The sequence below is a fragment of the Podarcis filfolensis genome (genome assembly GCF_964270895.1).
Source record: "Podarcis filfolensis genome assembly, chromosome: 13".
Taxonomy (NCBI): Eukaryota; Metazoa; Chordata; class Lepidosauria; order Squamata; family Lacertidae; genus Podarcis; species Podarcis filfolensis.
Window position 1 is genome coordinate 13,038,923 of NC_139615.1, and position 22,676 is coordinate 13,061,598.

Genomic DNA, 22,676 nt, shown 5'->3' on the forward strand with positions numbered 1-22,676 from the left:
ATGAATAACAAAGCTCAAAACGTCTTCTTCCATCGAATGTTTCCTGTTGTGGCTCGTCAGTATCAGGGTATTCTCCAGTTACTGCTACATTTCAGCTGGATGTGGATTGGGCTGATTTCGCAAGACGACGACAGCTCAGAGAGATTTGTCCAAAACATTCTCCCCATGTTTGCCGAAAGAGGTATCTGCTTTGACTTTATAGAAAGATTCCCCAAACTTACATTTTCTGCTCACTTCTCTGAGATGGTGGATGAGGGTTCTGAAGTTATCAGTGTTGTTCTGGGGAGCACTGTGAATGTTGTGGTTGTAGATGGTGAAGTTCATGCCATTATGGCAATGAGAATGATGCCTGCGCTTGCAGAAATCGAGGGCATACAAGTGCAATTCAAGGCAAAAGTCTGGATTATGACAGCCCAGATGGATTTCACTTCGTTCTCTTTCCAAAGGGATCGGGACATAAATTTACTACATGGTGCTCTGTCCTTTGCAATTCACTCAAGGGATCTTCTAGCATTCCAGAAATTTCTTCAGAGGAGAAACCCCATTACAGAAAAAGAAGATGGCTTTATCAGGGTCTTCTGGGAAGAGGCATTTATCTGTTCTTTTCCCCAGAGATATTTAGATGAGGAACATGGGGAAACCTGCACTGGCAAAGAGAAGCTGGAGACTCTTCCTGGATCTGTTTTTGAAATGAGCATGACTGCCCATAGTTACAGCATCTACAATGCTCTATATGCAGTCGCACATGCTTTGCATTCCACCCATTCATCCAAACACAGAGCAATGATCGGTGATGAGAAATGGGAGATTCTATATCAAGAGCCATGGCAGGTAATCTCTCCCTCATTATTAACATTCAGGGCAAATTAAAAGAAAAATCCTGCTCACCCAGGCATTTGATGGCTGAAAGTTACTGTTCACAGCAGCCTTGATATTATTAGCTGTGAGGATATGTGGCTGGTTTTGTTTATAAATAGATGTTATTATTATTTTAAATCTGAATTGTTTTAAAATATTTTAAATATGACTTTATTTTCTTTTTAATTGTATTTTTTCTTACCTCTTTGGTTTTTCCCCTACCCTGGTTTCTTTTGAGAGCGAGGATTTGTAAAACTTTTAATTTTAAGAAGAAGAAGAATGATTTGTTACTGTATGGCATGATCCATCTAGAATATTCTTTTATGCCTTATGCTTATGTGCTTTTTGTTTTTTTAAAAAAATGTTCCATACTGGGTTTCCTATTTTGGGGTGCAATTCTTTCATCTCTGGTGGTTGTTGTTATAGATTTATTTTACGTCGGTTCGTTTTATGACTTTGTATTATGTAATCTGCATTGGGTGTCCTGCACTGACTGGCTAGGTTGAAATCAAAAATAGTATGCAACAAACAAACAAACAAACATGACTATTTTTACATTTACTAAGATTCTTCTCCATGAATAAATTTAAAGGGACAATTACAAAGTGTGAAACATATCACCCAACTGTTTATTTATGTATGTTCATGCATCCTCATGAATTCCATCTTTCAATTTAGCTCCACCACTTACTGAGAGGTGCCTCATTTAACAATGGTGCTGGGGAAGAGTTTTCCTTTGACCAAAATGGTGAACTAGCAGATGGCTTTGATATTATCAACTGGGTCACATTCCCAAATCAATCATTTCTTAGAGTCAAAGTTGGTACAATGCACCCACAGATTACCCCAGACAACAGGTTCAACATTCATGATTATGTCATTGTATGGCCCAGCATGTTCAACCAGGTAAGGTCAATTTCTGGTTGTCTCCAGACTTTTCCTCCATGCTGAAAAATTGATTCACTGTGATACGTTGAAATACATTCCTCTAGGTAAAACTAGATGTGACAGGGAAGGTATGATATTATTGCACTGATCTAAATAATATATTTAAGGAGCTATAACCAGAAGCAGTTCTCCAGGTGGGACCAAGCTGCTATCCTAGCTTCTCAGAAGGTGGTTTGCTGTTCCTTATCTGGATGGAGAGAGGCAGGGTCAGCTGCATTATCAAAAGCACTGGATTTGCTCCACTGCTATATTTGCACTGCTCACGTCACTCCACGGTTTTGTCTGGGGTGAACTGTAGTTTAGCAGTAGAGCATTTGCTACACATGCAGAAGGACCCAGGTTCAATCCGCAGCATATCCAGGTCAGGTCCAGAAGGAACTCTACCTGAAATTTTGCAGAGTTGTTGCCATAAGTGCAGACAATACAGATCTAGATGTCTTCATCTTCTTCTTCTTCTTTGGCGATCACTCATAGCCAACTAAGATTGTCTTCCATAAACACAGTTTTAACAGTGAGTCCAGAAGTGACTGTGGAGGCCAGTTCTGGATCCTCACGCCCTTCCACAGTGGGGACATAGATTTCCACGTGGGAGTTGATCATGGTGAGGGTTTCCCAAGCATGCCTTCCTCTTAGCACATTTCTCCCTTTTGTCCAGAGTTCAAGCATCTTCCCATGACACCTTTGGTAAAGGCTGTTCTCCAGTTGGAGCACTCGCAGGCCAGTGTTTCCCAGTTGTTGGTGTTTATGCTACATTTTTAAATCTTGGCCTTGAGAGAGTCTTTAAACCTCTTTTGTTGACCATCAGCATTACACTTACCATTTTTAAGTTCAGAATAGAGTAGTTGCTTTGGAAGATGATAATCAGGCATCCACACATGACCAGTCCAACAAAACTGATGTTGAAGAATCATTGCTTTGACACTGGTGATCTTTGCTTCTTCCAGTACACTGGTATTAGTTTGCCTGTCTTCCCAAGTAAATTGTACCAATCTAGATGTACCAATGATCTGACTCAGTATAAGGCAACATTCTCAAATTCCATGTTCCTCCACCTCCTGGTAAGCAACAGTGACCCACCCACTGGGAAGTTAGCATCGTGGCTCTGACTCGCCCAACAAGTCATTTGGCTATAACTTCTGGGAAGCATAAGAGAACTGACACTGGACTAAAAACACCTTGTGTGTGTGAGAGAGAGGACTAAACTAGAAAAGATGCCCATTGTGAAGTATAACAATAGTGATCTAGACCATGGTATAAGGGGGTAGAGTCTTTAATCCTTCAGTCATCTAATCCTTTAAACCCTCCTGCAGTATCAATAATCCATCTTCATGTCCAATGCGGGAACTTGATCTGGATTGCCACTGCAGTCCAGGGGAAAGAATTAAATTGCCATAGTCCCAGTCCAGAACATTCCCCCCCCCCATGCAACTTCAATTGACTTTAAAAAGTCAGTCATAAAATTGATAAAATTGGAGGGCACAAGGAGAAGGGGTCGACAGAGGACGAGATGGTTGGACAGTGTTCTCAAAGCTACCAGCATGAGTTTGACCAAACTGCGGGAGGCAATGGAAGACACAAATGCCTGGTGTCCTCTGGTCCATGGGGTCACGAAGAGTTGGACATGACTAAACGACTAAACAACAACAAAAAATGATAATGTTTTCTGTGGCTGGCACCCTGTTAAGTGCACAGTCTGATGAGACCACACACTTCCCTTATATTCAATGAAGCCAAACAGATTTGCTTTTTTTATATATAAAAAAGAGAGAGATAATGTTTACTGATTCCCCATCTTGTAGAACCTCAGTTATCCAGGTTCTATGTGCATTGCAGAAAAAAAAGCTACATTTTAAGACAAAAAGAAGCAAAATAGGAAATAACACTGTCAGATTTCAAAATTATGTCAAACAACACTTGAATGTGTTTAAAATTGATAATCAACTGGATTAAGTTTTGAAGCAGTCGATATATTTTTCGGCATCTTTATCATGAAGAAGTAGTAGTTGCAAAATGGGGGAGGAGGTTGTAGCCAGTTAAGTTATACTCAAAGTAGACCCATGAAAATTAACTAAATTAAGTTAGTCATGTCCACTAACTCGATGTGTCTACTCTAAGGATGACAAGCATTGGACACAACCCAACACATTCTCTGTAAAGAATGCCATTGAGTCACACTATCATTAAACTATTTCTTGAATATCAATTTTTCAGACGGCCCAGTGACATAAAACTCCCAAACGGTTCTCTTCTCTTATTTATGGACAGGCACAACCCCTCTCTGTGTGTAATGAGAATTGCCATGTAGGCTATAGAAGGGCTAAAAAGGAAGGAAAACCATTTTGCTGCTATGATTGCCTCCCATGCACAGAAGGGAAGATATCAAACAAGAAAGGTAAGAAGTGTTGCATACATTATTCACAAACTATAACAGGCAACATGCAGTGTATATTAGGGCAGTGCTGTCAAAAGACTTTAGTCAGATCTCAAGGAGAGTGGGGGAGCCCCCAACTGCTTATTTAATCAAGGTTTTAAACCCTAATTCCGACCTCCCTAACACATGCTTAATCAGGGTTTAAAACCCTGATCAAGCATAGGTAAAGGTAAAGGGATCCCTGACCATTAGGTCCAGTTGTGACGGACTCTGAGGTTGCGGCACTCGCTTTGTTGGCCCAGGGAGCCAGCGTACAGCTTCCAGCTCATGTGGCCAGCATGACTAAGCCGCTTCTGGCGAACCAGAGCAGTGCACAGAAACACCGTTTACCTTCCCGCCAGAGCGGTACCTATTTATCTACTTGCACTTTGATGTGCTTTCGAACTGCTAGATTGGCAAGAGCAGGGACCGAACTCACCCCGGTGTGGGGATTTGAACTGCCGACCTTCTGATCAGCAAATCCTAGGCTCTGTGGTTTAACCCACAGCACCACCCGCGTCCCTAGTGCCACCCGCATAGTGCAAAGCTATTGATTTGGTTCAGGACCTGGCTGCAGCTCAGGATGGCCTTGCATCATCCCTGGATGGATCAGTACCACTCCAAAGCACCACTCTTTTTTCTCCCTTTGGCAATCACTAGGAGCTGAGTAAGAGTGTCTTTCATGAATACAGTCTTAACAGTGTATCCGTAAGTGACTGTGGAGGCCAACTCTGGATTTGCACATCCTTCCACAGTGGGGACATAGGTTTCCAGGCAGGAGTTGATCATGGTGAGGATTTGCCAAATGTGCCTTCCCCTTAGCTTGTTTCTCCCTTTCGCCCTGAGTTTGTGCTTCTTCAAAGTCCATGACACCTTTGGTAGAGGCTATTCTCCAACTGGAACGCTCACCAGATTGGTATGCACAGCAGAAGAGCATAACAACATTCTACTGGGAGGTGTAGCATCATACCCAGGCACATTGAACTAATAGGGTCTTTTAACAAACTGTAAAAGTCTGGTGACCAGCCAGCCCAATCACAAGCTTACACACAACAAACCTCATTAAAAGCACCTGGGTTTGCTAGTTAATCAAATCAGCACAAGTCGACTGGCACCTCAACACTACTGAGACATATGTGTTCTTGAGCATAGCACCTAATTTCAAGCTGTAGCAGAACAGGGCTTTGAGGAGGAATTTCAGAAAATACAGTACACAGCATAGTACACAGTGTTCATGCTACCCTTTATTTTTCAGACATGGATGACTGTTTTGAATGCCCAGGAGATCAGTATCCAAACAATGAACAGGATGGATGCCTTCCAAAGCAAATAACTTTCTTGTCCTATGGAGACTATTTGGGGGTCATTTTGGCAACTTTTGCTCTATTATTTGCTTTTATCACAGCTTTTGTGTTTTGCATCTTTGTGAAGAACAAGGAGACTCCCGTAGTTAAAGCCAACAACAGGAGCCTATCCTATGCTCTCCTCATCTCCCTCATTCTCTCTTTCCTCTGTGCTCTGCTATTCATTGGCAAACCTCATAAAGTGACATGCCTCCTTCGACAAACCACTTTTGGCATGATCTTCTCAGTGGCAGTTTCTTGCATATTAGCCAAAACCACCACTGTGGTTCTAGCTTTCATGGCCACCAAGCCAGGGTCAAGGATAAGGAAATGGGTAGGGAAAAGGTTGTCAAATTCTATTGTACTTTCCTGCTCCCTTATCCAAGTCACAATTTGTACCGGGTGGGTGGCAATTTCTCCTCCATTCCTGCACTTTGACATCCATTCAATGGCTGAAGAAATTGTACTGGAATGTAATGAAGGATCAGTCACCATGTTCTACTGTGTCCTTGGCTTCATGGGAATGCTGGCCCTTGTCAGCTTCACTGTGGCTTTCCTAGCTAGGAAATTGCCAGACAGTTTCAATGAAGCCAAGTTTATCACCTTCAGCATGTTGGTCTTTTGCAGTGTGTGGTTGTCCTTTGTTCCAACCTACATGAGCACCAAGGGGAAATACATGGTGGCTGTGGAGATTTTCTCTATCTTGTCCTCCAGTTTTGGGTTACTTGGCTGCATCTTTTTGCCAAAATGTTATGCTATTTTGCTGAGACCTGACTTGAACAGCAGGGTGCAGTTAACAAGAAGAAAGAACTAAAGAACTGATTCTAAAGAACTAAAGAACCTAGTCTAGTTAAATTTACCACTGATAAAACCTCCTCATTTTCCAATGTATGCAGTTGGCAATTAAATAAGATCCCTTCCAGAATATCATCAAGGTGGACTAAATTAGTTGAGATGGTGGGGTAATCTGGAACCTGTCTAGAATCATAAATTCTCCCATCTCTGAAAACAGCAAGTCATTAGAAGCTGAGCCCCAAGTTTTCTAAAGTTTGTTCCCAGCTTGTAATATCTCAACCTACACACCTAATATAGACCTCATTGTTGATGAGCCCTAAACTGATGAGCCCTAAACTAAACTACTCTGACAAAGGAAGAATGTGATTGAATATGGTATGGAAGACGTTATTAGTGCAGTCATCATTAAGACCTGGTTATTTAAATTTGTCTTTATGTGAACCAGCAGTTATGTTTCACTTAGTATCAAGGTTACATTGAATTTACTGTTCTCTTGTCTTTTCCTAGTTTTTCATAGTGTATTTGTTAATTAAGAAAAGTGCTTAGTTGTGAACCCAGTCCCTTCTCTGTGTATGCATGTAGAGTTATTATTAGCAACAACAACAAAAATTGCACTGGTCACTTCTGAATCATTCTGAGCTTCAGCTAAAGTGTCCATTTCATGTTGGAGTGTGTGTGAATACGTGAGTGATCAGTCTTTAAACATGTCATTGACCACATGCGCATATCCTGGATATCCAGACAAGGAATGCCTTTGGAGGGGCTTCTCCCAAGCAGTGTGGGCGAAGGTGTCTGTGGAGGCATGCCCAAGGAGGTGGTGGTGCAGCTGGGTGAAATTGCCCGAAGGCCCCGGCTGAGAATGTGATCCTGCATGCAGGAGGACTATGAAGAGTTGAAGGCAGCTCTTTCTGGACTCAAAATTGGGTCAGTGATGGCAATGACATGTGTGGTGAGGTAGTCAATGCCCAGCTGCCAATGATAGGGCCCAGATGAGCACCCAGAGCATGGTGGCCAAGAAGATTCTGGCCTTGGGCAGGGACGGTGAGCCGTCACCCGGGCATTATCTTCCGTGATGCGTCCCTTTACAGGCTTGATGGAGTTTATCTGTCTGTTGGGGAATGATTTATGACTGACTTCCATGTCAGCGGGGTTAAGGGATTGGTTACAGGTGTGAGTGGTTGGTGGCGAGTGTGGTGCTCGTGTGGCGGATAGGCTCTGGTTCAGGTGATAGGGATGGGGGAGCGCTCTCACCATCCCTATGTGAAAGGCATTCCATTAAAGGAATACAGGGACACAATGGTTTGGTCAACCGTGTGAGTGGATTGTGCCTGTGCCAGAGTCCAGGGGGACATCTGGGTGGTGGACATAGCCTGTTCCCAGCTTTCCACCTATCCAGGTGTTCACCCTAGGCTGACCTATGCTGGTGCCCTGGGTCAGCGCTACCTGCAACGGTTCAGGGAGCTAGTCGAACAAGAGCCTATGCAACTACTCACTTGCTGTAATCAATTAAGTTGTGGCCTAAATTCTGCCAAAAAACAAACCAAGTTTGAGTCTTATGTGAATTTATTTAAGGGGGAGGTTTAAAGGTCTGATCACGCAACTAGTTCTCTGACCAAACTCTTCTGAGCTTCCTTAAATAAATGCCTTTATTGAGCTGCTTTTCATGTGATGCCCACTGCAATCTTGGGAGGCCACTATAACAAGGTATCATTTGCAGACAGACTTTGTATTTGTGGTTAACCTTTGGGGGAAGACATCACTCATTATCTGTTAGCCTATCTCTTATATAGAGAACAAAGACTGCACTTTCTGAAACCTTTGTTCACTTAAGCAAGCAGGTATACCCCAGCAGAAGTGGTCTAGTTTTTTTATTTAAAGTGACAACAATAGCTTTGTAACATGGAAGATGGCTAGAAAGAAAGAAAGAAAGAAAGAAAGAAAGAAAGAAAGAAAGAAAGAAAGAAATTAGATAAAAGCTCTATAAATTATGGTGGTGAACTGGAGGTTTAATTTTGTGTCAATGTTGTATCCATTTGTCAGCCAAATAGACAAAATGTGTCATACAATCTCCAAACATCCAAGAGGCTGAAACTTTCCAGAGGTCCACAATGACACTTCTGTTCATATTGGGGAGTTTCCTTTTTTGAGGACCTTACTGTAGACATCTGTACCTGAAAATGAAAATTGGAAAAATTTGATTAATCCCCAAAAATGGATTCCTATCTTAAATAAAGCTATATCCAAATTTAAGTTGTGCAAAGATTATTCCACATATAAGAACAATTGCCTACAAAATAGTTACAAAATATATAGTGACATATTTTCTTTTTATGAACTCAGATTTTAGACTGACTTCATTTTTCTACTTCCCCCGCCTTTGCTAAGACCCATTATAACTCTCCCTACTAAGCAGAACCAGCTGAGACTTTGGCTCATCATTATCTCTGTTGACAGACTGTTAGCAGGAGATGTTTAGTCCACCCTCTTCTTCCTTGGAAATCCTGCTAAGACCCAGTATAACCTTTCTTCCCTACTAACTAAGACCAGCTGAGACTTTGGCTATGATAAGGTAAACATGATTTTCCATTGCAATCTGGTAGGAAACCTGCAACTCAGGACTGATAATTATCTCTCATCTTATTAATAGTCACTTCTGCTGCTTCTCCTCATCCCAGGGGAGTTTCAGAATCCACATGCACACTGTGAACTAAGACTGGAGGACACAGTGAATAGCCCATTCTCTTTTTCCCCAGAGAGAATGTGATAACCAAGATGGCTTGGCTACCACATCATTATCTCTGTTGACAGACTGTTGACAGGAGATGTTTAGTCCACCCTCTTCTTCCCAGTATAACTTTTCCTCCCTACTGAGTAAGACCAGCTGAGACTTTGGCTATGATAAGGTAAAAATGATTTTCTTTTGAAATCTGATAGAAAACCTACAATTCAGAACTGATCATTATCTCCCATTTGATTATCAAATTAATCATAATCACTGCTGCTGCTTCTCCTCATCCCAGTGGTGTTTCAGAAGCCACATAAACACTATGAACTAAAGGTGGAGGACACAATGAATAGCCCCAGTGCCCTTCAGAGCTCATGCTAGATCCAAGGCTCTCTCAGACTGGTTGCAGATTTCCTTACCCTGAGAAGATCAATTTTTGGCGAGGGGCATTCCAGTGAGAGCTTTTGAAGCAAAAACATTTGAATGATAATGTGCAGGGCTCCTATTGCTCTATGTTCTATTAGAGATCCACTTCCAATTCTTCACCAGTACTATCTATCTGGGGATTTTATCATTGGTGGCATTATGTCTCAAATCTATATAGCTTCAAGTATATTAACCTTCCACAAACCTCCCTCTCCTGAATTATTTGATGACATATTGTAAGGAATTGTGGATTTCAAAAAATTTATATATACATAGATATTTTAAATGTTTTTTAAATCCTTCATGAGTATATGTCTGCATTTGATATGTGGTAATTTAAGAAGATGGTGATGATTCCGACTTCTCCTTCTCTGTACTTCAGATGTTTATGATGGGCTGGGGAAGTTCTCAAAATGCTTTGTGCAAGATCTGCCAACCTTAGGTTCATAATTTCAATATATAAGACAGGTCTAAAACTAGCATTTATCCATTATAAGATTACAAGAGAGTATAAACAGGATTGTTCACTTTCATTGCATTTAGGTTTTCAGGCTATTTCCCATGGAATACTTTGGATATAGAAAATCCATATTTGGCTTTTCTCAAACCTGCCACAAATGGTTAATCACTCATATTTGGAAGTGATCTTCTTATACGTTTTGGACAGTACTTGTATGATTGGGTGATCAGACACTGTCAATTCATTTAAGCAGACTACTATTATCACCATCATTATCATCAGTTGCAGTATGGTTATAGCTGCTTACTCTCTGCAAACAAAAAGTACATTCCTACATGAGATATGGCCCTAGGTCACATTCTGTTGTGGTATATCCACTAAGGGTCCACAGACCAATATGACATTGCACTGATAGATTTGTTTTCTCATTTCCAAACGATTAGAGTATAATAGTCATAATAGAGTCATAAAACAGTAACAAAAAACCTTCGGTGTTTGAGATTTCTCTCATGCATGCTACATATTTCAATGGATTAAATCCATATTCATTCAATGGAGTTTGACTCCTCATTCATTCATTCATTCATGCAAGTTTTGTGTGAATGTTGACATGTACATAATATAAACCCTTTTACTTTCTGAGATTTTCAGAAAACAATAGCAAGGGGAAAGGTTAGTGTTTTGCAAGCCTCTGCTCATAAAGGTTGTAATTTGACAGCATTCAAAGCCATGCCAAGAGATGACTCTACAGGGAGTCACATCCCTACCTACCTGCCTACCTATCTGAAAAAACTTCCTTGGACTGTGGGCATATAATCTATTTCTCTAATCATGTTATACAATATGTTCCTCTCCTTACAGGCCAATGACACAACTCTACCAGCATATTCTGGCCTTGGCATTTGCTGTGAGGGAGATCAATGAAAACCCACATATCCTTCCCAATATCACACTGGGGTTCCACATCTATAATAGCCATTTCATTGCCAGATGGATCTATCAAGCCTCACTAGCAGTTCTCTCCAGGAAAGGAAGATTCATCCCTAATTACAAGTGTGATGTTGAGGACACTCCCATAGCTGTCATTGGGGGATCAAACTCAGATTCATGTCTCCAGATGGCCACCATCCTTTGTATGTACAAGATGCCCCAGGTAAGATGTGTTCATGGAGAATGGGCAGAGATGAGAATGTGTACACTCGTCTTTGATGACATCCTTTCAGCTTGAATGTTGGTACTTAAACAGTTGTGTACTTAAAAATTGGAGGTGTGCCATAGACCTCAAGGACAAAACAATTGTGGCCTCAAGAAAATGGAGATTTTTGATATTGCCTGGAGCAGTTTTTGATACTGCCTGAAGTGGTGATAGGTCATAGCACAATTTGTTACCACTTTTTTTTTTCTTTTTCTTTTTGCATTTTATCTCACCATTTGCTGCCCTTACTTTTAGCTCATCTACGGCTCTTCTCCCATGATGGAAAACAATGTACAAACTCTTTTCTCCCACTGGATGTTCCCAGATGGGACTCATCAGTACAATGGGATACTCCAACTTCTCCTGCATTTCAGCTGGTTGTGGATTGGGGTGGTTTCTCAGAATGATGATGCTGGAGAGCGATTTGTACAAAATATTCTTCCCCTGTTTGCCCAGAGGGGTATCTGCTTTGATTTTATAGGAAGATTTCCTAAACTGAAGTTTTCTGGAGAGCTCAGTGAAATGGTGGCTGATGGTTCTGAAACAATACGTATTGTTATGGGAAGCACTGCCAATGTTGTGGTTGTTCATGGTGAGATTCATACCATTTTGATAATGAGAACGATGCCAAAGGTTGCAGAAACGGATGATATACCAATGCATGCCACATCAAAAGTCTGGATAATGACTGCCCAGATGGAATTCACCTCATTCCCCATTCAGAGGGGGTGGGAAATTGATTTCCTCCATGGTGCTCTCTCCTTGGCAGTTTCCTCAAAGGAACTTGCAGGATTCCAGAAATTTGTTCAGATGAGAAACCCTGCCTCAGAAAGAGATGACAGCTTTCTCCAGGTTTTTTGGGAACAAGCATTCATCTGTTCTTTCTCCAATGCTTCTTTAGATAAGGAACACGAGGAATCATGCACTGGGGAGGAGAAGGTTGACAGCCTCCCTGGTTCTGTTTTTGAAATGAGCATGACTGCCCAAAGCTACAGTGTCTACAATGCTCTATATACTGTGGCACATGCTTTGCATGCCATGCAATGCTCCACGTTCAAAATTAGAGCAATGGCAAATGGAATGAAATTGGACTGTCTGAAGCAACAAATATGGCCGGTAAAATTCTGATCCTATTAATGCAAATGTCATATTCTAGCACTCTGCTAAAAGTGGCCCCTAGTTTTGCAGTTCTTTTGTTGCTGAGAAAATTTAATTGCATCCAACTTAATGGATGGAATATTGTATTTATTCTGAAGTGCGATTCCTATTCTCATTGCCACTTTGTCTGATTAGGCTGTTATGAATTCAGCAGGTAATTTTTCACATGCAACCCTTACACCCCTTTTTTGGAAGTTTTGCTACTGACCCTAGTTGATTTCAGAATTTGAACCCCCAGTATTAAAATTGACAAAGTTTTGCATTCCCTAGATTGTATTCTCTGAGGCTGAGCACATTTATTACTACTGAGGGCAGTCATCATATATGCTAGGAACTATAGGGAAGAAAAGACTAAAGGATTCCACCCAAGGCCTTAAACTGCCAAATTGTGACAAATTGCTATGGGGAAGAAAAAAACCTGTCAATACAGGAAAATTTCTTCCCAGTTCGTCAACAGCAACCAGTCAATAGACTGTAGCAGTGCCCGCTAAACAGGATGAAAAAAGGTTAACCTGCAAACAACCTGCAAACAAGAAACATTAAACAAAGGGAGGGTAGGGAAGGTAAATCTCTTGAGCCAACTGCCTGGCTGCTGCTGGCTCCACCCCCTATTTATAAAACTGGCCCCACCTCCCAGCAGTGTACTGACTACTGAGGCTTGGCATGAACCTCCAAAGAATAACACTGAGAGGCAGGCCAGTCCCTAGTTGCCAGTAAGTTCCCTGGTAACAGAAGCACCGTGTGTGATCTCGCAAAGGGCACCCACAATGTAAAGTGTGAGTGCTCAGTCTCTCATTTCAACTCCCCTCTCCCTGTCTTAGAAAACTTCCTGTCCAGACTCTATTTTGATTGACCAGTTCAGTTTGATTTGCAGATCCTCTGGGCTGTTATATTTGATAGATATGACCTTCCTCTCAAAATATGGTGTTCTGTGTCTTCTTTGAGCTGTATTGGTAAAGGCAGTGTTCCCATTGATAATTAATTCTGACCTGCAGCTACATAAAATGAATTTTCAAATATTATTGTCCTATTTCTAAACTGTGTATTTCACCACCTTTGCTGTGCCAGGGAGATGCACTCCCTGAAACTATTATCTTCTTTTATTTATGTACAGACACCACCTCCTTCTGTGTGCAATGAGAATTGTCATTTAGGTTACAGAAGGACCAAGAAGGAAGGAAAGCCTTCTTGCTGCTACGATTGTCTTCCATGTCCAGAAGGGAAGATCTCAAACCAGAAAGGTAGGAGTTAAACTGTTCAAAAGCTATATCAGGATCTTGTTTGATATCACCACTGAGATTTGTATTTGGTGTATAAATCTGAATAGCATGGGAGGGATATATACAATGACTCAATCCTCCAACCTTTTAGTTAACAGCCATATGCATTAACCCATTGCGCCAGAGGAGGGTTTTTTAAATAAAGCCAATTTCCAGATAATTCCTACACAATATATTTTTCTTAATTGTCTCCATAAGCTTGGCAGGAAAAAAGTTTTCCGATGTCTAAAGTTTACTATAGAAGATACCTTCTGGTTCACTATTGAAAAAAATATTCCAAAGGAGTGGGTCCATTAACAATAAAAACTTGGTCCCAATACCTCAAGAAAAGCAAACCACCTATAGATTACCTCGAACATCAACCTAGAAAAGAAGGGTTAGGGCTGTTCCTTTAATAACCTTGACCTCAGTTGAGGGCTCTGCAAATTAGTACAGGGACCTTGAATCTGGCTTGCTAATAGAGGACTACCCAGTGTTGGCATGCTAACAGAGGTCTCATGTGTTGTCAGCTATGTACCACCATTAACAGAGGTCAGGCTATCACACTCCCTCGGAATGGAAATAGCTGGCACACCAGCTAGCCAGATAGTGGATGTTCGGAATAAAACCTCAGACCTGTAGACTGCTACCCACTTGACATTGGCCCAGGATGTGGACTGCTTGGCAATCAAAGCTGAATATTACCTCTAAATATGAGGATTTCTCTTTTGCAACTGTTCTCGGCATCAAAATTCAAGGCTCTACAGTACATAAATTCTGCCAAACATCGCAGAATGGATTTCTACATATTTAATTCTGTCTTGTCTTTTTCAGACGTGGATGTTTGCTTTGAATGTCCTGGGAACCAATATCCAAACCATGACCAGGATAGATGCCTTCCAAAACAAATAACTTTCTTGTCTTATGGAGAACCTTTGGGCATAATTTTGACCACGTTGGCTCTCTCCTTTTCTCTCCTCACTGCTTTGGTTCTTGGAATATTCCTGAAGCACATGGATACTCCCATAGTCAAGGCCAACAACCGGAACCTCACCTACACTCTCCTCATCTCCCTCTTGCTTTCCTTCCTTTGTGTTTTGCTATTCATTGGCCAGCCTGGAGCACTGACATGCCTCCTTCGACAAACTGCTTTTGGCATGATCTTCTCTGTGGCAGTTTCTTGCATATTGGCCAAAACCATCATTGTGGTTCTGGCTTTCATGGCCACCAAACCAGGCTCTAAGTTGAGGAGATGGGTAGGGAAACCATTGTCCAACTCCATTGTCCTTTCCTGCTTTCTTATTCAAGCCACCATTTGTACTGTGTGGCTGGCAACTTCTCCCCCGTTCCCTGATTTAGACATGCATACAATGATCCAAGAAATAGTTCTGCTCTGTAATGAGGGGTCAGTCCTTATGTTTTACTTTGTACTGGGCTACATGGGCTTCTTGGCTTCTGTCAGCTTTATTGTGGCTTTTCTTGCTCGGAGGTTGCCTGACAGCTTTAATGAAGCCAAGTTCATTACCTTCAGCATGCTGGTCTTTTGCAGTGTTTGGCTATCCTTTGTCCCAACCTACCTGAGCACAAAAGGAAAATACATGGTGGCTGTGGAGATCTTCTCCATTTTGGCCTCCAGTTTGGGGTTACTGGGGTGCATCTTTTTCCCCAAATGCTATATTATTTTACTGAGGCCTGAACTGAATACCAAGAGACAGTTGATTAGGACAACAAAGAATCAGCCTAGCTGACCTAACTGAAGCCCATTGCATTCAAATGTCTTTTATTGGTACTGAGTGACATACCCTCCAAGATCACAGAAAGCTTCCGTTAGAGAATGGGCCATGATTTCCATGTGTTCACTTAGGATGATCCCATTAAAGTATTTCATTTTATTATTACAGCTCTTTATTTAATTTTTATACCGCCCTTCATCCAAAGATTACAGAAAAATGCACAACAGAAAAACACAAAATGAGAACACAGAGTATATAATAAACATCAGTCAATAACCTGGTTATAGAGAAACATCTTTTTCTTGTGCCTAAAGATATGTAACGAAGTTGCCAGGCAGGCTCCCCTGGGGAGAGCATGTCACAAAAGGAGAGTCACGCAGTCTTGCGCTGTCACTTTCTCAAGGGAAGGGCCTCAGATGATGATAGCAGGGTCCAGATTGGTTCATATGGAGAGATGCGATCCTTGAGGTATTACTATCCTGAGTCATTTAAGGCTTTATAAGTCAAACGGCACTTTCCCCCAAAGTATCTTAATTGAAAGTTTTCAACATAAAATACAATAAAAAACAATCTAATCTAAAAAAGAAAGTAATAATAATAATAATTTATTATTTATACCCCAACCATCTGGCTGGGCCTCCCCAGCCACTCTGGGCGGCTTCCATAGAAACCAAAAATACAGTAAAATATCACACGTTAAAAACTTCCCTGAACAGGGATGCCTTAAGATGTCTTCTGAATGTCAGGTAGTTGTTTATCGCTTTGACATCTGCTGGAAGGGAGTTCCGCAGGGCGGGCGCCACTACCGAGAAGGCCCTCTGCCTGGTTCCCTGTAGCTTTGCTTCTCGCAATGAGGGAACCGCCAGAAGGCCCTCAGCGCTGGACCTCAGCATCCGGGCAGAATGATGGGGGTGGAGACGCTCCTTCAGGTATACTGGACCGAGGCCGTTTAGGGCTTTAAAGGTCAGCACCAACACTTTGAATTGTGCTCGGAAACGTACTGGGAGCCAATGTAGGTCTTTCAAGACCGGAGTTATATGGTCTCGGCAGCCGCCCCCAGTCACCAGTCTAGCTGCCACATTCTGGATTAGTTGTAGTTTCCGAGTCACCTTCAAAGGTAGCCCCACGTAGAGTGCATTGCAGTAGTCCAAGCGGGAGATAACCAGAGCATGCACCACTCTGGCGAGACAGTCCGCAGGCAGATAGGGTCTCAGCCTACGTACCAGATGGAGCTGGTAAACAGCTGCCCTGGACACAGATTTGACCTGTGCCTCCATGGACAGCTGTGAGTCCAAAATGACTCCCAGCCTGCGCACCTGGTCCTTCAGGGGCACAGTTACCCCATTCAGGACCAGGGAATCCTCCACACCTGCCCGCCTCCTGTCCCCCAAAAACAGTACTTCTGTCTTGTCAGGATTCAACCTCAATCTGTTAGCCGCCATCCATCCTCCAACCGCCTCCAGACACTCACACAGGACCTTCACCGCCTTCACTGGTTCTGATTTAAAAGAGAGGTAGAGCTGGGTATCATCCGCATACTGATGAACACCCAGCCCAAACCTCCTGATGATCTCTCCCAGCGGCTGCATGTAAATGTTGAAAAGCATGGGGGAGAGGACAGAACCCTGAGGCACCCCACAAGTGAGAGCCCAGGGGTCTGAACACTCATCCCCCACCACCACTTTCTGAACACGGCCCAGGAGGAAGGAGCAGAACCACTGTATGACGGTGCCCCCAGCTCCCAGCCCCTCAAGACGGTCCAAAAGGATGTTATGGTTGATGGTATCAAACGCCGCTGAGAGATCCAGCAGCACTAGGAAACAGCTCTCACCTTTGTCCCTAGCCCGCCGGAGATCATCAACCAGTGCGACCAAGGCAGTTTCAGTCCCATGATGAGGCCTGAATCCCGAAATCCAGAAAGGCCTGAATCCCGAAATCCAGAAAGAAGAGTAAAAAGTAACAGAATAAAAAGCAAGAAATAAAAAGTTGTCAGGAGTTATAGGTCATTTTTTAATCTTTCTAAGTAAACAATCATTCATGCTTCCTGAGAAGAATTCCAACCTGTAAGATTAATCTACTTTACAACCATCAAAAAATAAATTATGACCTTTGTGCTGTTTAATTGCCAGATAATTTGTCCAATTAATATTTCTTTCCTTATTTCTATAATAATTAAAAGATTGAGGGTGCAGACCTGAAGCTTTTTAATTAAAAAGTGGTTTATGCAGTGTCAAGCTGATGAAACAATCCTTGTTCTGGGTTCCCTCATGTCCCTCAGAAATATTCTCTTTTACCCAGGACAAATGACAGGTGCCTCTTCAGAACATCTGAGGGCATGCTAATTCTGAGGGGGTGGGGGGTTAGATAGTCAGACTGACAGCATGACTATCTCTTATCACTCTTCACTAGCAGGGAACTAGCGGGGGAGCACCTCGGTCAGACATTCCTCAAACCAGAATCCCCTGCCCTCTTTTGGAGGGAGAGTTTCTCTTCTACCCGCCACCCCCACTGAATTTTACTTACTTCTACACGCCTCAAATATGCAGATTCCTCTCTTTTGTTTGTTGAGATGTGTGTGATTTGGATACAGAATAATTAGAATGGCCCATCCCAAGTTCAGCATTAGAGGGAAAGATGCATAATACATTCTCTCAGAGTTTCTGCCTAGTTAACATTTGTGTCTGAAATTCAGATGCTGACAGCAGATGTCCTTGTAGTTCCACTCAGCTACCAGGTAAACATCAGACTCTGCTCTACCTCTGTCCCCACTTTGAGTCCTGGTCTCTTCCTGCAGGAAAATGAGGTGATAAAATCATCAGGTGGCAGGATGGATTATGCCACTTCAGAATGAAGGTAGGGGATATCATTGCTCCCTGACGTAAAACAAACAAAGCAATGCAAGTGATAACCCTCCCAATGCATCGTGGTTCTAGGCTTGCCCTCTCTCTGATACGCAGGTTTTGCACCAGTAGGAAGACTCATTTCTGTTTTTGCTTTGCAACATTTTCATGCTATCCGTGTTTTCAAATACACCTCCATTTCTCCAATCTCTTCAACAACTTCCCCGCAGCCTCTTTCATCTGATCATTCCTCAGAGAATAGATCAGAGGATTGAGGAAAGGTGTGATAGCAGTGTAGAAGAGTGTTGCTGCCTTTGTCACATCTGAGTGGCTTTCTCCACCTGGAGCAGCTAAGTATACTCCTGCCACAGAACCATAGAAAATACTCACCACTACTAGATGGAACGATACGGTGGAGAAAGCCTTCCTACGACTGCCTTGGTTAGAGGTTTTCATCAGTGTGAAAACCACAGTGTCATAGGAAAGCAGAATGCAAAATAAGTTGCCTAAAACCATAACATTCACAAAAACCTGGTGGATGAGAGGAGCATTTCCAAGTGGGGGGCAGGCAAGAGACAGGAGTGGCCCAGGATCACACAACAAATGGTTGATGATGTTGGGTCCACAGAAGGACATCCTGGAGATCACAGTTACTGGGACAATGTTCCACAGGAAGCCAAGGATCCAGCAAGCAGCCATCAGAGCACAGCAGGCCTCTTGGGACATAATTTGTGGGTAGCGCAGTGGGTGGCATATGGCCAAGTACCTGTCCAATGCCATGGCTGAGAGGAATAAACATTCTGTTGCACCAAGAGAGAAAAAGATGTAGAACTGGAAGAAGCAAGCCTGGAAAGAGATCGTCCCATGAGGGGACACCAGATCAAAGAGCATGCGAGGTACGGTGGCACTCATGTAGCACATCTCCAGCCAGGAGAAGGTGCTTAGAAGGAGATACATGGGAAGTCGTGACAAGTGCGAGTCTAGAACCACCAGTGTGACAATGGTCAGATTCTCGGCCAAAGTGAGCACATAAAGAACAGTCAAAAAAAGGAGCAGCAGCAAACGCTTCACCTGTCCACCTCCAAATCCCAGCAAAATGAATTCTGTGACTTCAGTTTCATTGGCCAGTTCCATCTTCAATTGAATAATTATTATTATTATTATTATTATTATTTATTTATACCCTGCCCATCTGGCTGGGCACCTCCCAAAAGAATATTAAAAACACAATAAAACATCAAACATTCAAAGCTTCCCTAAACAGGGCTGCCTTCAGATGTCTTCTAAAAGTTGCATAGTTCTTTATCTCCTTAACATCTGGTGGGAGGACATTCCACCGGGCGGGCACCACTGCCAAGAAGGCCCTCCGCCTGGTTCCCTGTAACCTCACTTCTTGCAGTGAGGGAACCGCCAGAAGGCCCTTGGAGCTGGACCTCAGTGTCCAGGCTAAATGATGGGGGTGGAGATGCTCCTTCAAATATACTGGGCTGATGCCGGTGAGGGCTTTAAAGTTCAGCACCAACACTTTGAATTGTGCTCGGAAACATACTGGGAGTCAATGAAGGTCTTTCAGGACCAGCGTTATATGGTCTCAGCGGCCATTCTCAGTCACCAGTCTAGCTGCCGCATTCTGGATTAGTTGTAGTTTCCAGGTCACCTTCAAAGATAGCCCCACGTAGAGCGCATTGCAGTAGTCCAAGCGGGAGATAACCAGAGTAAGCACCACTCTGGAAAGACAGTCTCACCCTAACAGAAAGATTTACATAACATAACAGAGAGATTTACATATACCAAAAGGAAGTAACATCTGCCTTCCTGCCTATCACAGCTGTGAGTCTTTGCCTGTTTAAGAGTCATTCTTAACAAAGTACGACGCTGCTGCCTGGTGTGCAGTGTAAAACTATGCATGCTTTTGCAAAAGTAAGTCCTGCTGTATTGATTTGTGTCACTTCCAAGTAACAACTGATCCACACCCTGCATAAAACATAATTAAACTGTGGAACTCACTCCCATAGCTGTCAACTTTTCCCTTTTTTTGAGGAATCCTATTTGGAATAAGGGAATTTCCTTTTTAAAAAGGGAAACATTGACAGCTATGCTCACTCCTACAGAAGGCAATGATGGCGACCAAACTATACCCCTTTAAAAGAAAATTAGACCAATTAGTGGAGGACAAGGCTATCAACAAGGCTATCCATTCTTAAGGAAATCAGCCTTGAGTGCTCACTGGAAGTACAGATCCTGAAGCTGAGGCTCCAATACTTTGGCCACCTCATGAGAAGAGAAGACTCCCTGGAAAAGACCCTGATGTTGGGAAAGATGGAGGGCACAAGGAGAAGGGGATGACAGAGGACAAGATGGTTGGACATGTTCTCGAAGCTACCAGCATGAGTTTGACCAAACTGCGGGAGGCAGTGGAAGACAGGAGTGCCTGGCGTGCTCTGGTCCATGGGGTCACGAAGAGTCGGACACGACTAAACGACTAAACAACAACAACAAGGCTATCAACAGCTACCAGCCACAATAGCTGCATTCTACTTCCATTGTCAAAGGCATTATGACTGTGAATGCCAGTTTCTGGCAACTGCAGGTGGGCAGAGTGCTGCTGCACTCATGTCCAGCTTGCAGGCTTCCCACAGACGTCTTCTCAGCCACTGTGGGAAAATGGTGCTGCACCAGAGAGGCCATGGCCTTATCCAGCAGGCTTGTCTTGTGTTCTTATCCTTTTATGCTTGATAATGACATGTTGCCCTTGTACCCTGCACTCTTCTAAGCATCTTGGACAAATGGTCTCAAAAATACACAGGTGTGGAACAGCCTTTGCTTGGAAGCAAGCACAAATTATTACAGTAGGACTTCTTTTGTTTCTCCACAACACAATACAGAAACAGCTACCAAGTTTCCCATACTGGAACAAACTCATGAAAAGCAAACAGTTGCAAAATAAGATCGGAGGAAGATCAAAGGAATAGTGAGTGAAGAGGTTTGCGATGCTGAATCAAATCCTTACTGGCCCAATCTGGCCAATGGTTGCACCTATTCAGATCCATCTTTCTAATATTCTTACCTCTCCCCCCATTTGACTTATTTGGCACCTCAGTAGCATTCCATGTCTTGATCCACCACCCTGAAGGCATCTCATATATGTTGTGTCATAAACCAAGAGGAGTATGTTGTTCCACGTGTTTTACAGTGGGACTTGGCAAGAAGAATGAATGGGCACAGAACAAAGGTTGAATGCATCTGATATATATATATATATGGTGGCTCATGGAAATGAGTCCTTCAAGAACAATGTCATTAGTATCCACCAAAACAACAGCTCTTTGGAGACTGATTTCCTCCCTCTGAAGCACTAGAGAGCCTCCTCGGGTAATTGGTGTTTTCCTGGGTTCTGCAAAGGGATTTATTAGAACAACCACATGAATATAGTGTGTTATGGAGTCTCAAGCTGATAGAGGCACTTGATTGACTTTCTTTTACAGTGGTACCTCAGGTTAAAGATGCTTCAGGTTACAGACGCTTCAGGTTACAGATTCCGCTAACCCAGAAATAGTGCCTCGGGTTAAGAACTTTGCTTCAGGTTGAGAACAGAAATCGCACAACAGTGGCGCGGCAGCAGCGGGAGGCCCCAGTAGCTAAAGTGGTGCTTCAGGTTAAGAACAGTTTCAGGTTAAGAACAGACCTCCAGAACAAATTAAATTCTTAACCCAAGGTACCACTGTATTTCCTTCTATTACTGCAAGGTTGGCTAAACTGTGGGCCTCCAGCTGTTCCTGGACTCCCATCATCCCTGGACTTTGGCCATGCTGGTTGGGGTTGATGGGAGCTGGAGGCTAGCAGCATCAGGAATATGGCAGTCCTGCTATCCCCGTCCAACTGCATCAGGAATCTTCTGTTTGATTGATTGATTGATTGATTGATTGATTGATTTTAAAGCATGATCATCACCCATCTAATGTGTGTTTGGGAAAACACTTTGTGCTTTAGTGTGGATATTGGGGAGAAGTGAACTTTATACAGAACCAGCAAATAATAAGAGATGGTCTATTACTGATGTGAGCCAGAATTTTTGGGGAGGGGGGTGGGGTTGAGATAAATAAGGCAATGGTTTTGAAAAGGAAGGGCAATTTGATGGAGGGAGAGCTATTATTCTTCTACTCTTACTTCCTCCCTTTGGAAAGGACTACATGTAAGGATAGACAAATTTCTCATGTTTGGTTTGCCATTTTTCCAATCTTAAATTCAGTTAACATTTCCAAAGCTTTGTGTGGTTTTCCTTTTTAAAGAAAAAGGGAAACAAAGAAATCCTGTTAAAAGTAATCATCAGTATTTTGGGAGTATTTCTCCTTATACACCCTAATTAGGGAGGGGGTACCCCAAAATAGCCACGTGATTCCTGAACATGCCCAGTGCCCACAGGATGTTGTGAGGGGGGGAAAAGGAAAAAAGGAAAGTGTTACGGTAACTGGGAGAGGGAGAAATGGAGAGCTGGATATGGAAGAAGTGAGTGTGAAGGGCTTTAT

At 42.8% G+C, this 22,676-nt stretch overlaps 2 protein-coding genes across 2 annotated transcripts; one reads left to right on the forward strand and one right to left on the reverse strand.

Moving 5' to 3' along the window:
- Nucleotides 1-15,325, forward strand: LOC310747338 (vomeronasal type-2 receptor 26-like; the record flags this gene model as incomplete). Its single annotated transcript, XM_083581704.1, has 8 exons — nucleotides 1-831; nucleotides 1,537-1,764; nucleotides 1,851-1,874; nucleotides 9,629-9,741; nucleotides 10,827-11,118; nucleotides 11,416-12,276; nucleotides 13,433-13,559; nucleotides 14,412-15,325. The coding sequence occupies 8 exons, from the start codon at nucleotides 1-3 to the stop codon at nucleotides 15,323-15,325; spliced, it is 3,390 nt and encodes a 1,129-aa protein (XP_083437830.1).
- A 3,008-nt stretch (nucleotides 15,326-18,333) lies between these two features.
- On the reverse strand, nucleotides 18,334-19,284 carry LOC310747339 (olfactory receptor 11H6-like; the record flags this gene model as incomplete). Its single annotated transcript, XM_083581705.1, has 1 exon — nucleotides 18,334-19,284. The coding sequence occupies one exon, from the start codon at nucleotides 19,282-19,284 to the stop codon at nucleotides 18,334-18,336; it is 951 nt and encodes a 316-aa protein (XP_083437831.1).
- Between the last annotated feature and the right edge of the window lie 3,392 nt (nucleotides 19,285-22,676).